At 39.0% G+C, this 12,678-nt stretch overlaps 1 protein-coding gene across 16 annotated transcripts in view; it reads right to left on the bottom strand.

Annotated features, from left to right (window-relative positions):
* The window catches only part of LOC147310381 (ELKS/Rab6-interacting/CAST family member 1-like), a 151,707-nt gene that overhangs the window by 80,801 nt on the left and 58,228 nt on the right, over positions 1 to 12,678 (bottom strand). For 11 of the 16 annotated variants that reach the window (XR_015125809.1, XR_015125810.1, XR_015125812.1 and 8 more), the window contains one exon: positions 8,148 to 8,159. The exons of the other annotated variants lie outside the window; for them this stretch is intronic. Coding sequence is in view for 7 of the 11 variants with exons in the window: in XM_086269781.1 (XP_086125907.1) it covers positions 8,148 to 8,159 (12 nt within the window). In the remaining 4 variants the exon portion in view is untranslated. The remainder of the gene's footprint in view (positions 1 to 8,147; positions 8,160 to 12,678) is intronic. 16 annotated transcript variants of the gene reach the window in all.

Genomic DNA, 12,678 nt, shown 5'->3' with positions numbered 1-12,678 from the left:
GCCTGATTCCAAACTGTCCAAAGAAATTTGTAAAGTTGTAATAAAAAAGACTAAATCTAATGATAGAGCCAACATTATGCTGCTGCACCTGGCTGTTTAGCACTCACTGAATAACCATTAGTGTGCTAAGATGTGCGTGTATGTTAAAGAGCATGCATGTGTGCCTCATGTGCGTTTAGGGGTTCAAATATTAAACAGAAGGCAGATGTAGTAAGCATGCATTATCTATGTTTTTCCTTTAACTTTGCACCATGATTGGGAGATAAAGTTGTATGAATATGTTTGGGAATGATTTTTTTGTGCTATACGCCCATGTGTGTGTAACAGGTCATAAACAGGCAGGAATGTTCCTATTGGAGGATTTCCAGGAAGCTTTCTGAGGTTTCTGACCTTCATGCTGCATTTACTGTACATATGTGAGAGTACGCGCATGTGGAAATAGACTTTTATTTTTTGGCGTTTCCTAATGACTCAACACTCGGTCCCCTGTCTTTTCACTTTTTCTAATGCTAAACATTTGCTTTGCTTGCTTTTTAGCATGTAGGTCATTTGCATTTGTAACTATCACACATTCACATCAAACCGTACCAACTTCATCCTCCTCCTCCTCTTCTCCTCTCTCATTGAAATTTTCTTGCTTGCAAAATCCATTTCCTCCCACTTACATGCCAATATTTTGCATGTCGCATTATAATTACATGCATGCAAAGCAATTATTTATTTGCACTGAGCCAATGTTGGAGAACAAATATACCGCTTCTCTTTCCTTTCGGGGTTCCTTTCCAAATGCAACATAACTTTTTCCTTTGGATAAAATGCTTTCATCAGACCATAGACCATTTCTATATTCTCTTCCTCTCCCTAGCTCTTGAATCTCCCTCTTTTGTCATTTCCATATCTAGTGCTTTCCTTTCTTTCCAAACTCCTTGAAGGAGCCAAAACAAGCTTTTATGCTATAATGATTATCATGTGAATATAAATCATACTTAATATGAAATTCATCCTCACAAGTATGCTGCACCTGTATGTTATAGTCCCTCTAAATGGTTTTAGATGTAATTTATAAAGATCAAATGTCTTTGGGGTTGTGTCAGGAGCATAAAAATCTGCCAAATCAACCATGTGGAGCTACCTGCTGTGGTGACCCCTTTGTGAATAAGAGAACAGCTGAAAACCTCTTTATCAGACAAGACAAAGTAACAAAATAAGTTATGCCTGGAACTAATAGTTACTGTCAATCTTGACTGAATAATCTGCAGTTCATTAAAACAAAACAAAACAAAACAAAACAGACACAGTACAGTAGATCTTTTATCTGGTAGGTTAGTTGAAGGTAAAGGCACCATAAACGGGAATACAGTTGATAGAATCAAATGGCTTCCACCGTCATCAGATCTCAATCTAACAGAAGACCTTTAGGATATGGTGGATTGGGAGATTACCATCATGTATGTGCTGCTGACAAATGTGCAGCAACTGTGTGATGCTGTCACGTTAGTATAAAACAAAATCTCTGGGGAATGTTGTCAGCAGTTTATTGAATCTATGCCATGAAAAATCAAGGACGGCAAAAGGCAGTTCAAACAAGGTGTATCTAATGAAGTGGCCAGTGTATATATATCTAACAAAAATGTGTCAGTTCATTTCTTTCTTTATATTTCTCCTCTCTCTGTATTGAATAACAAACCGGGGGTAATATGAATGTACTGTTTAAAAAACTGTAGTTTGCATTTCACACGTTTAAGTAAAAAGCAGAACACTTCACTCGTTGCTCGGTGAACTTTCTGCCTCGGCTCAGCGGAGGCTCAGTGCCATTCCAAGTTGTTTTAATATGTAAAATACTTCCTTTTCCCTCCCTCTGAAATCATTTTCAACAACTGCTGCAAACCGCTGAAGGAGGAGGAGGCGGAATCACAGGAGAGCTCACTACCCACAGCGCTGTAAACACGACATACAAATGTGCAGTGAAACCACGTCCGCACACACACAAAATACGCACATACGCAGTTATACACGGGGTCGTGTTCCAAACACAACCTGCTTTGTATTAGATCAAATCTCCGGCTCGGACCACACACAAATATTTGAAGCACCCACAAGCAGTTGTGTACATACAGAGCTGTGAGCGCAGCATCGCGTAACACAACAACAAGCACCCATTTTACAACATTCCCACATAAATGCACGTAAACAAACACGATGACACACAAGGTAAATAGATATGTGTTAACATTCATACACACACACTGATATACTTGTTGACAGGATTTTGAACTTCCCTAATTCTTCTAACCCCCACCCAAAATATCCCCAAGCACTGACCATACACACGCACACACATCTAATCATATAAACACAAATGTACAACGCAGTCAAGCCTTCATTAAACCTTAGAGTTGTACAAAAATCATATACTGAATATTGGTGATAATTAGCAGGAAAAAGGAAAACACACATGCACACAGACAATCTCACAAACTTCAGTAAACCTCAAACCCTTAAAAAAAAGAAAAACTTTTCAACCTCCCTCATTAGCATGTTGCTGATATTCAGGGACCCACATTAAGGTAGTATTAATATTACATTTGGAGTCCTGTATAAATATTTGATCAGAAATGCTCGCGGGCCTCATGTATGTTTACTGCACATAGTTCGCCCAACATTAACATCAAGGATTTCCTTTTAAGTATTTGGAATTCAGTATTTCCTTTGAAAATACAGGAAACATTGGTCTGCTTCACTGAGCCCATAAAAACTATAAAATACAGAAAAGAAGAAAAAAAAACAGCAAAAACATAATAGTTGAGTCTTTCCTGCTGTCGATGTGGTAGAAAAACATTTTGGAGGAATAAAGAAGGAGGTAGTTATTTTATGACTTGAGAAACAACTCTAGAAAATCCCTCAGGTAGAGGGTAAGTAAATTTGTGAAGTAAATAAGGAGTAAAGGCAGCTAAGACCCGTGTGCATGTGTCTACAAACCTTCACAGTGTGAGTTACTGGAAACTAACTGTAAAAACACTGTGATACAAACAGAAAGAAATCGCATCTGTCCTTATGAAGACAAATCATATTTAAAGGGTATATCTAAACCAAAATGTTTTGGTAATAGTAACAGTGTAAGCATGTGACAGAGAGCCAGAGTTGATCTTGGCAGTGTCTTTGTTTAACATGGTGAACCGTGAGGTCCCGGAATTAAATACTGACGCTCTGTTTCTAAGTCTCATATTCATCTTTTGATGAACTTAACTGATCCAAACTGAGATTTTATTATAGATGAGTCGACTCGCATTTAGCTCTGTATCTTAACGGTGCTTTTAACTCGGTGCATAAAACATAACCATACAGGGAAGGGAAATAGAGTTGCATTCCTTTTCTAAAACAACCTTACAAAGCATAGTATGAGGAAAAACATACATTACACTGAGTATCGGTAGCACTTTATGATAATGTCACACTAGTGACAAATTCATCATTTATGTCACATTAAGCCTCCTTAGTATGCCATTTATAAATAGAGATATTTTACTATGACTACGATTATAATTACTATTAGTTGTGATGTAGTAGCAGTGTTAGCTGTACATGGTGTAATGGATGGGTGGATAAACATCAGTATTTATAAATGGCATACTAAGGAGGAGTAATGATATATAAATGATGAATAAAATAGTTGACAATATTTTACATTACTATTGCTTAAAAGTATGACATTGTTATAAAGTGCTACCTGAGTATCTACTGTTAACTGTACTATAGGCTTGTGAGTCTTAAACAAACAAGCTCTTAAACAAAATTTAAATGACAATAAACAATTAATTGAACAATGTAATTATTCATAAATATTGATTGATTACAAGCGGAACATCAATGAAAGCGGCCATTTTTAGCTAAATTTGTTCTGTTGTTAAATGTTGTGTTGATAAGCTTAGTGATTGAAAAAGCTCATTGATCCAGCTGAAAAACACAGCCGAAAGCCTTTGTGTTGATTAGAGAAGGATTTGGTTTGGGTTGAGTGATGGTGCCTCCATTTAGAAAAAGCCAAAATGCAAGATTTCATACTATACTATACATACTTGTGAATGACGTAGGACAATCTTTATCTTATGAGTACCTTATAATGACAGGTACTATCCTCACATCCACCAGAGGAGCTACACTATAGGACAAAGATATCGGGCCACAGCAGTCTGCCTTTACAAACATTTCTGACGGAATGAGTGGATGGGAAATTCTGACTGGAAAATGTCTTTCCTCCTAGATATTCCAACTGTTTGAACCGTAAGCGGTATTATTGAAAAGTGGAAGCATTTAGTAACTCAGCCACAAAGTGGCAGACCACGTAAAGTCACAGAGCACGGTTGGTGAGGCGCACCATGTCTAAAAGTTGCCAGTGGTCTGCTGACACAATAAACCACCTCGGGGATTAACATCTGCACGAAAACTGCACCCTGGCAACTTCATGGCATGGACTTCCATAACTGAGCAGCTCCTGGTAAGGTGTAATGTGATCAAGTACCTGTATTTTTTTAAAACTAGACACTAGGATGTATTTACAGTTGCACACTGAGTTCTCCTACTTCTCTACTAGGATTTCACAGTTTGCTCTGTTCTGTGGAGAGACATGTAGACACATTGCATTATACAGTTTTTTGTCTTTTTGGCTATTTTAGCTATTCTTTGGTCTCGTTTTTTCTTTACTATTTTAATCAGAATAGCAATTTTAAGATGGGGGATTTTTGAAGAAGAGGGTTTTTTTAAAGATCTGCCTCCTAAACGGCTAAACTTGCAACACAATGTGCTACTGAATGTGCTACTCTCCCCATATATTCTATTAAAATAAATATTTTTTAGCCACTTAGACCAGTTCGGATTATTTAAGTGGTAGTTAAAAATCAGATCTGTGAATTCTTTTTTTTTTTTTAATTCACAGATTTTGTTATAGATTGGGCTTCAATGTGACTGCAGGGTTTTTAATTAGATAACTCTCAGCAGCAATCCCTACAGTATCGCTGTCACCTATTAGCAGGCAAATTCCTACTTCTGTGTGTATGTGTATGTGCAAGTGTGTGAAAGAGAAAACAACAACAGCAACAAAAGAAGAAAATGTGCATGGTCTGTGATAGTGTGCGTGTGTGTGTCTGCGCGTTGTCAGCCATTAGCTGACAAATCCCTGCACCACCTCAATGCTCAGGACCTCAAACAGATACACACACACAAACACACAGACCAAAGAAATTCCTTTTTAAGCTCCACAAACCTTGATGTCAGACATTTGGCAGTGGATGAGGAGTTCCTTAGCTCCACATGAAAACAACCCGTGAAAAAAAAATAAAAAAGGCAATATGTGGAAAAAAACAAAACAAAAAAGCACAAAAAAGGACAGAAGACGAAAAGATGTCTTCTGTCGTCTACCAGACACCAAGGCAGTACTGTCTTTTCTTTTGTTTTTTTTCTCCCCCTGAAGAGTTGGATCACAAAAAAACAAAATAACAGCAATGAAAAAGCTGACAAGTCGGCAGGGGGAACAGTGGCTCTAGAAGTTGAAAAAGAAAGAAAGAGCAAAGAAAGTGCTGGTACTGGGGAGACCTTAACAGCAGAGCTGAGCACACAAAACAGACCACCAGATTTATGCAGGAAACAGAAGGAAGAAGTGGTTATTATGTGGTTGATCACAATGCGTATGTCGGACAAATCTCAATATGACTTTGATATGTCGGTTTACAAAAAAAAGGCGAATTCAGGATTTTGGTTTCTGCATGCTGGAATCTCATTACATTATGACGTCTTGAGTGGGGACAGGAATATTTAAAAGTTAAACAAGTTTGGAAAGTTTGGACAATGAAACTCTAAATTGGATAGTTAAATGTTTTGGAAAATCAAAAAGATGCGTGTTAGACCGGGTCATTTTCCATGTATTTGTTTAAGCCAGTCACCTGCCAAACCCCAGTATTGCTTGTAGGACTGGATGCATATGCCAGTCAAATCCCTCAGCAGTTGATTTTAATTGGCCAATTTTTGCATTACTTTTTTTTATTGTTTTGCTTTTTCAAAGGACTGTCTCTTTGATGACTCTCCTCCGTAAAGTTCAGTCGGTTATAGTGCCACAAGGTGGTGCCTTCCTTCTTTTTGTTGTATTGAACGAGAATTGAGAGTTGTACACAGAGACTGAGGAAGGAAGGTAGAGCAGGTTCTCTGTCATTTAAAGGTCGTTCAGTCTCTGCTCCTCCAGTTCACCTGACGTTTCCCTAAACTGCTCACAATGCATCCTATTGAAGTGCTTTCTTAACAGTTAAAAATGTACTAAAAGTGAATAGATTAAAACACAGAATTCAAGCATGTGAGTGCGAATAGGTGAAGTAACAGCAGGAAAGCACAATATAAATAGTGGTCCAATTACCATTCTTATCATGTATGGGTAGCAAATAGTTCGATATAACGATATATATCGGATGACGACATAAAAACGCCTATCGTTTCATTTTACGCTATCGTTTGTTTCGTGGTGTCGCAAAATAAACTGTTTATGGCAATATTTTTTCATCGTTTTGATGGTCACTGTAGTGGCTATATTCATTTCTTAAAGTTCTCTCTTTCTCTTATATTTAATATAACCACACTACTGACGGACAAGCGCCTGTTTTTATGCGTTGTCGTTTGCAACAACGACGGTAACAGCATCGCGTGTCCGCTTGTTTATGTTCCACATAAACCTTTCAAAATAAAGCTCAAGATCCTGTTGAGACTTTTGAAAATAAACTGAATCACGTGAAAGAGCAGATTATTTACGGATGAGAAGTAAAAAAGAGCCGCCAGGTGCTAAAAAAAAACAACAACCTTGGACTCAAACGTTAGAACAGGCTTTTCCCCTCAGCACGCCGTGTAATAAATACTCACAGAGAAAACGGCGGCTGTTACAACTTATGTCTAAAAATGTATCGTTTCATGCATCGGTTAAAACACTCGACTCCAGGTACATGACGCGCAGCTGGAAACACTTCCCGCAAGACGAGCTGCCCGAGATTCACAGAATTTACAGAAAATGTTACATTTTTGTGATTTATATCGTTATCGGACGATAGAATTCTTATATTGGGATATGAGATTTTGGTCATATCGCACAGTCCTAGTAGCAAATGTAGCATTTAGGAGAGCTACTATTGTATGGTCTATGCTTGATTCTGGAGAAAAAAGCACCAATGTGGAAATCTCTATTTCTCTGACCCAGTTAATGCCAGTGCTGGATAAACAATCCCCATGAATAGTCACGTAAAAAAGAAAGTTTTCAAAGGCCTCTGTTCTCCTGTAAATAGCTAAGTACATCCTTAGTGTGTGCATAGGAATTAAGAGGGTAAGCATTTCATGACACTGTCCAGTCATTGTCCAGTCCAGACATAAACTCCTCTGTATCCCAAAGTGTTTTGAGGCTAATTTGAGGACATCTATCTAAAGCTTTGCTGAAACTCGATCATGCAAAAGCACAATGATCCCAAGCACGCCAGCAGAATGGATTAAAAAAAAGAGTCAAGGTGTTTCACTTGCTTACTTCCATTTACTTTTTACGGTTTAAAATCTTTAGTTTCAGTTAAACATTTATACGTTTCAGTGTTTAAGTTCTTTATCATTATATGTGTGATACTTATTAGAGGCAAGTTTTAAGACTTTCAGTAGTGGTGTCAAGAACATGTGAAAAGTGGAGTAATTTCTTTAGAAGAGCCACACAGACAGAAATCCAACAGAGATAAAAAGACCTCTGAGCAAAAGTTCACAGCTGTCCAAGTTAATTATGGAGATACATTTTGCTCGTTTGCTGTGGTAGCCTCAAATCTGAAGTTATTAAATGAAGCTCTGGTATCAAAGTTTAACTGCTAGTGTGGTGAAGACTCTGGCAGGGTGTTATAATGGAAAGTGAAAGGAAGAAACAATGTTTCCTCTTCAAAGCGGCACCAATGTGACAGCAAGAGTGAAGTGAAAGTCAAGGTGCCTCCTTCAAAGACAGACAGATATGATGAGAATTATTAAAATCAGAGTTTATGACAGAGTGAAGTAAGTGTCTTGATGCAAGGACACGCAGTATGACAATAAAGGAGAGAGATGAGAGAAATACAGGGAGAATGACGAAGGAAGAAAAATAGGCATGCTGTACTAACCTTGAGGCAAGACTGAGTAGAGCGGGAGACAAAGTTCCATTGGAAAGTTAAAAGAAAGGGAAAGAGAGAGAAGGAGAGGGAAAGGTGAGAGGGGAAACAGGAGTTGAGAGCTAGGTTAGCCAGCTTGATCAATCTTCAAAGCACAGGAAAGACGTAAGAGACAAAAGAACAGACCGAGAGACATAATTACCCAAAGAGAGACAGCAGGCGGACACTAAGACAAGAAGACAGGCATGACCAAGCAAACAGTTAGGCAGGCAGACAGTCTCATAAAAACAGGTTAGACTCAGGCTTTTCTCCTTTCAGTACAACACTGAGGGCTATGAGAGGCCCGCTCAACTCAAATGACCCCTACAAACATTTAAGGGCACAATGACAAACCATGGAAAGTGAGCAATTAGCCAATCAAAGCAGAAGCTGAGGGCAAGCTCTCTATGAAATATTTCTTCAATGGTTCAGATTTTGTGGATGACTTCTTTTGCTTCCCACTGGGGCCACTTAAACAGTTCACCGGTTGTGGATTTGCAAAATCTCAAGCAAAGGGTAACCAGCATGCAATCATTAAGACATGAAATCTTAAAGAAAATTCATTTCCTAAACTGGCATACCCAAAACGTTTTCCATGCAATAACTCCTCATAACTGAACTTTGACTGAGCATGCCAGAGACAAATTGTCCATTACTGAGGAATATAACAATAAACTTCTCTAATTTCTCACTACTCAGGTCTACACTCTGCTTCTCGCCAAACCTCCTCCCGTTTTCTCATATTTCTCTCTTATCCTTTTCCCATTTCTGTCTTTTCCGTGAGTTCTGTTTTCTGTTTCCCTCTCCCTGCGACGCAGCCCGTTCTTTCCCTTCTCTGTACGTCTCCTCTCGTTATTCTGTTCTTTCTCGCTGTTTTTCTTCTTCCACCACGTTTCTTTCCCTTTCCTTTTTCTGTCCTCTCTACGTTTTCCACTCTTCCATCCAAATCCTTTATTTTGGCCATCAGGGCAGATTTTCAGCCCCATTTCCCCTCAGTGTGAAGTCACTCAGTCTGCTCCAATTACTGTCCTTGTTACTGAAATAAATAACCTGGTGCCATTGCAGCTGGATTTACACTACAGGGGAAACAGAGAGGCTTGATTCTTACCCTTGTTTAACCCACATCTGATCTTTTCATTAGTAATGCTCCCGCTGCTCACTTGTAGCCCAAGGTTAGCCCCGGTGCCAAGCTAAGAGTTGGCCTGTGGCAAATGTATTCTCCTCTGACATACCTGTTAGCTCCAGACAAAGTCGTATAATTCACAGCAGGCTTAGGCAGCTTGAGGATAAAATCAGCATTTGTACATATAAGGTTTCACAAAAGCCTTGTTACAGAATATAAGGTTGCTATCTCAAGCAGGGACTGCAAGCTAATTTTAACCATCTATCTGTTTAGACCAGCAGCTATGCTAAAACAGCTCACTGGTATCTTGACCTATATGGTCAATACTATCCTTCAACTTCAATGATTTATGTCCTATCAGATATAAGCAGCCATAACCAGAAACATCATAATAATCCTTAACATGGCAGTTATCAGACTTCTCCAGTCAAATTTTGAAAAGTAGACTATAAAGACAAAAATGTTATTCTTTCAGCCATGCAGTCTCCTTTTTACAAACATTTGTAAAAGAACTGGTTATTCTAAAGTGCTGGCTGAATTAGAGCGTGGTACAATAATAGGATGGCACCGCTGCAACAAGTCAGTTGGTGCATTCACCATCTGACTTGATGACGTCAGAGCAGGGTAGCATAAGCAGCTCTGTCCCAAGACGGAAAAAAATCAACTTTAGAATTGACAAGTGGAACTATTTTATATGAAATCGAAGGATTAACGTTTTAAGAGGCAAATCCGCTACCACTATCACTGCAATCCACATGATATTTAATCGAAACAAAAGTAATAAAAAGGATATCCTGACATACCTTTTTGAGCTATGTCTAGTAATTTGCGGAAACCTGTATATACAACACTGCCACAGTAAAGGAGCAGTGCACTCCAACCTACAGAAAATGTACCTCTAAGCCTGTTGCACCATCTTATCAAAGAGATTGTATGGCTTAATCACTGAAATTAGCCATGGATAGTTTCCCTCATCACACCCCTAACAGCTAAATGAATCTGCTACATGATAAGATGTACAAAGAACTGCATATCCTCTGATATGACTGCTGTACAACACTTCACTTCACAGCAATTACTTTAAGAGCAAGTTAAATTTACTCATACTTAATCTAAAATTTTGTATTAAAGGACACTTTTCTAAGTCTAAATGTAACACTTTTCCACTTACCAAAGAGCAGCTTTCAAACTCCAGATATTAAATTTCACTTTTAAGATGCTTTTATTTTATTGTACCCTACTGGGATAATGAAACATCTTTCCATATAAAACCAATCTGCAATTTTAATTGCTTATAAAGTTACTGTATAATGTTGTCTGTAAACTTAGTACTGCTGTAAATCTGCATCTGTGGCTACTGGCAGACTAAACATCACACAGACACACTTAAAACACACATGTTTGAAGTTATTCGGTGCTGAATTATTAATAGTCCTGTGTTTCTACTGGCCAAAGAGAGATGCAGTGAATCTCCCTGAAATCATTAACAACCATAAATCTCGCAGTCACGTTGCTAAATGCACAGACAGAGAAAAGGAGGCGAATCTAGAGTTAGGATGGGTGGAGATTCTGTCCAAGAAAGAAACTGAAGTAAAAGATTCAAGAGACAGCAAGCGAGTAGGCGCTGACAGATGGCATAAGAAAGTTCAGAAATCAAAGGCATAAAAAGCCATACAGAGAGAGGAAGACAGGCGGGCTATAGACACCATCTGGCCCATTTAACCAATGAAGATGAACTCTAATTTCACAAGAGCAATGCATTCTCCATTATTCAACAGCACCAACTAAAAATGCACCAAACACACCCTTAAAAAACTCAAACCACTAATATCGAACTGCTGTCCGTAATATAATTTCTTTACGTACTGGGGCTAAACAGACACAGAGGCACAACATCAAACAGGTATTCAGGTAAACACAGAGTTAGGGAGGCATGCAGGCAGACAGAAGCTACAGGCAGAGAAATAAGCAGATATAAGCAGAAAGGAAAGGCAGAATAAGAATAGCTAATGAGGTAGACATGGTGTACACAGGCAAGAAAGGTTGAGAGAAAGGTTAATCCAAAATTGCACAGCAAGGTGGAAAAGTGGATAGAAACATCTGAAAAAGAGTCTGAAAAAGAAAACGATTGTGGTAAACTCTGCAAGTCAAGCATCCTCTGCTGAAAGTGAAGCAAAAGTGAAGCGAGAAAACAGAGCCACTAAATGAAAGAGTTGCATCATTGACAGGAACAGAGGCTCAAAGAGTTTCGGTGCTGTACAGCAACTTCGGTGCCAAACTGTGCCCTCATTTTACAAACTTTGGGGAGCTGTTTGGCTTGTCATACTGCAGTAACAGGCGACTAAGACTTTGTGCTCATGCCTAGATATATAAGAGTACAACTAGCTCCAATTCCTGGACGTGGGAGAGAGAACAGTACAAGTACACCATAACAGAGAAACTCAGCAAGTAGTGATCCAATGCCGCAACTCTTTGATGGTGATTATTAGTGAACATACTCAGCTCTGTCCCATGTGGAAAGGGCTGGCAAATACAAGAAAACCTGACGAGAGAAGATCTTTTTCAGTGTTATACACAACCTATGATGAATGAAGTATATGTGTAAGATGCTGTCGGTCATTATTTTTTATCTAATAATCCAGATTTATGAATTTGTTTTGCATGTTTTTCATCTAAAATCCAAACTTCTTACCCTGTGGCTAATGCTTCATAGCCTTTTCCACATGGGTGGGGGTTATTATCACAGTGCTCTTCTGACAAGCAAAGTGAGTTTCTTTCGTGCAGTGGTCAGACAAATAACTGACTGACAGAGCTGTCAGCCACTCACGTGCCCAGGTAGTCCCATACTAGCCCCCCCATTGGCTGCTGAGAGGCAGCCGGGGCAGGGGCCTGTTTTCGCGACTGCTGAGAACGCCACAGATGAGAGGCAGCAGGATTTCTGGGATGTTACGGGATGTTATGAGCGCAAACACACACAAAAAAAACCATAAATGCACTCACACAATGCGAACCAATGTGAATATACACATATTTGTGTATAAACATGGGAATAAGAAGGGGAATGGATGGAGAGATGAATTAGGGTGCAAGAAATAAAGGAGAAAATGGTAGGAGGAAATGGGAAGAAAAAGAGGGAGAGGAATGAGCCTGCAACAACTAATGAGTTCGTCTTACAGGAAAGATCACCAATGACTCTAATCGGCTTCAGATTCAGTCAGAAAATAAAAATAATGGGTGGTAAAGTGGAATCTGAGACACAGTCTTTCACACAACCTAGAGACAGGTCAGTGACACCCTGAATGAATGAATGAGGCTTTAGCAACTGATTTCACAGTCACAGCCAGCAAACTCCAGTAGCCCCTTACAGCCAGTGGAGGAATA

The sequence above is a fragment of the Aulonocara sp. 'chitande type north' Nkhata Bay genome, linkage group LG17, assembly GCF_057382095.1.
Source record: "Aulonocara sp. 'chitande type north' Nkhata Bay isolate Kocher_YH1m ecotype deep benthic linkage group LG17, A_spYH_male_GT1.1, whole genome shotgun sequence".
NCBI classification, from domain to species: Eukaryota; Metazoa; Chordata; class Actinopteri; order Cichliformes; family Cichlidae; genus Aulonocara; species Aulonocara sp. 'chitande type north' Nkhata Bay.
This window is presented reverse-complemented; position numbering and strand designations above follow the sequence as displayed.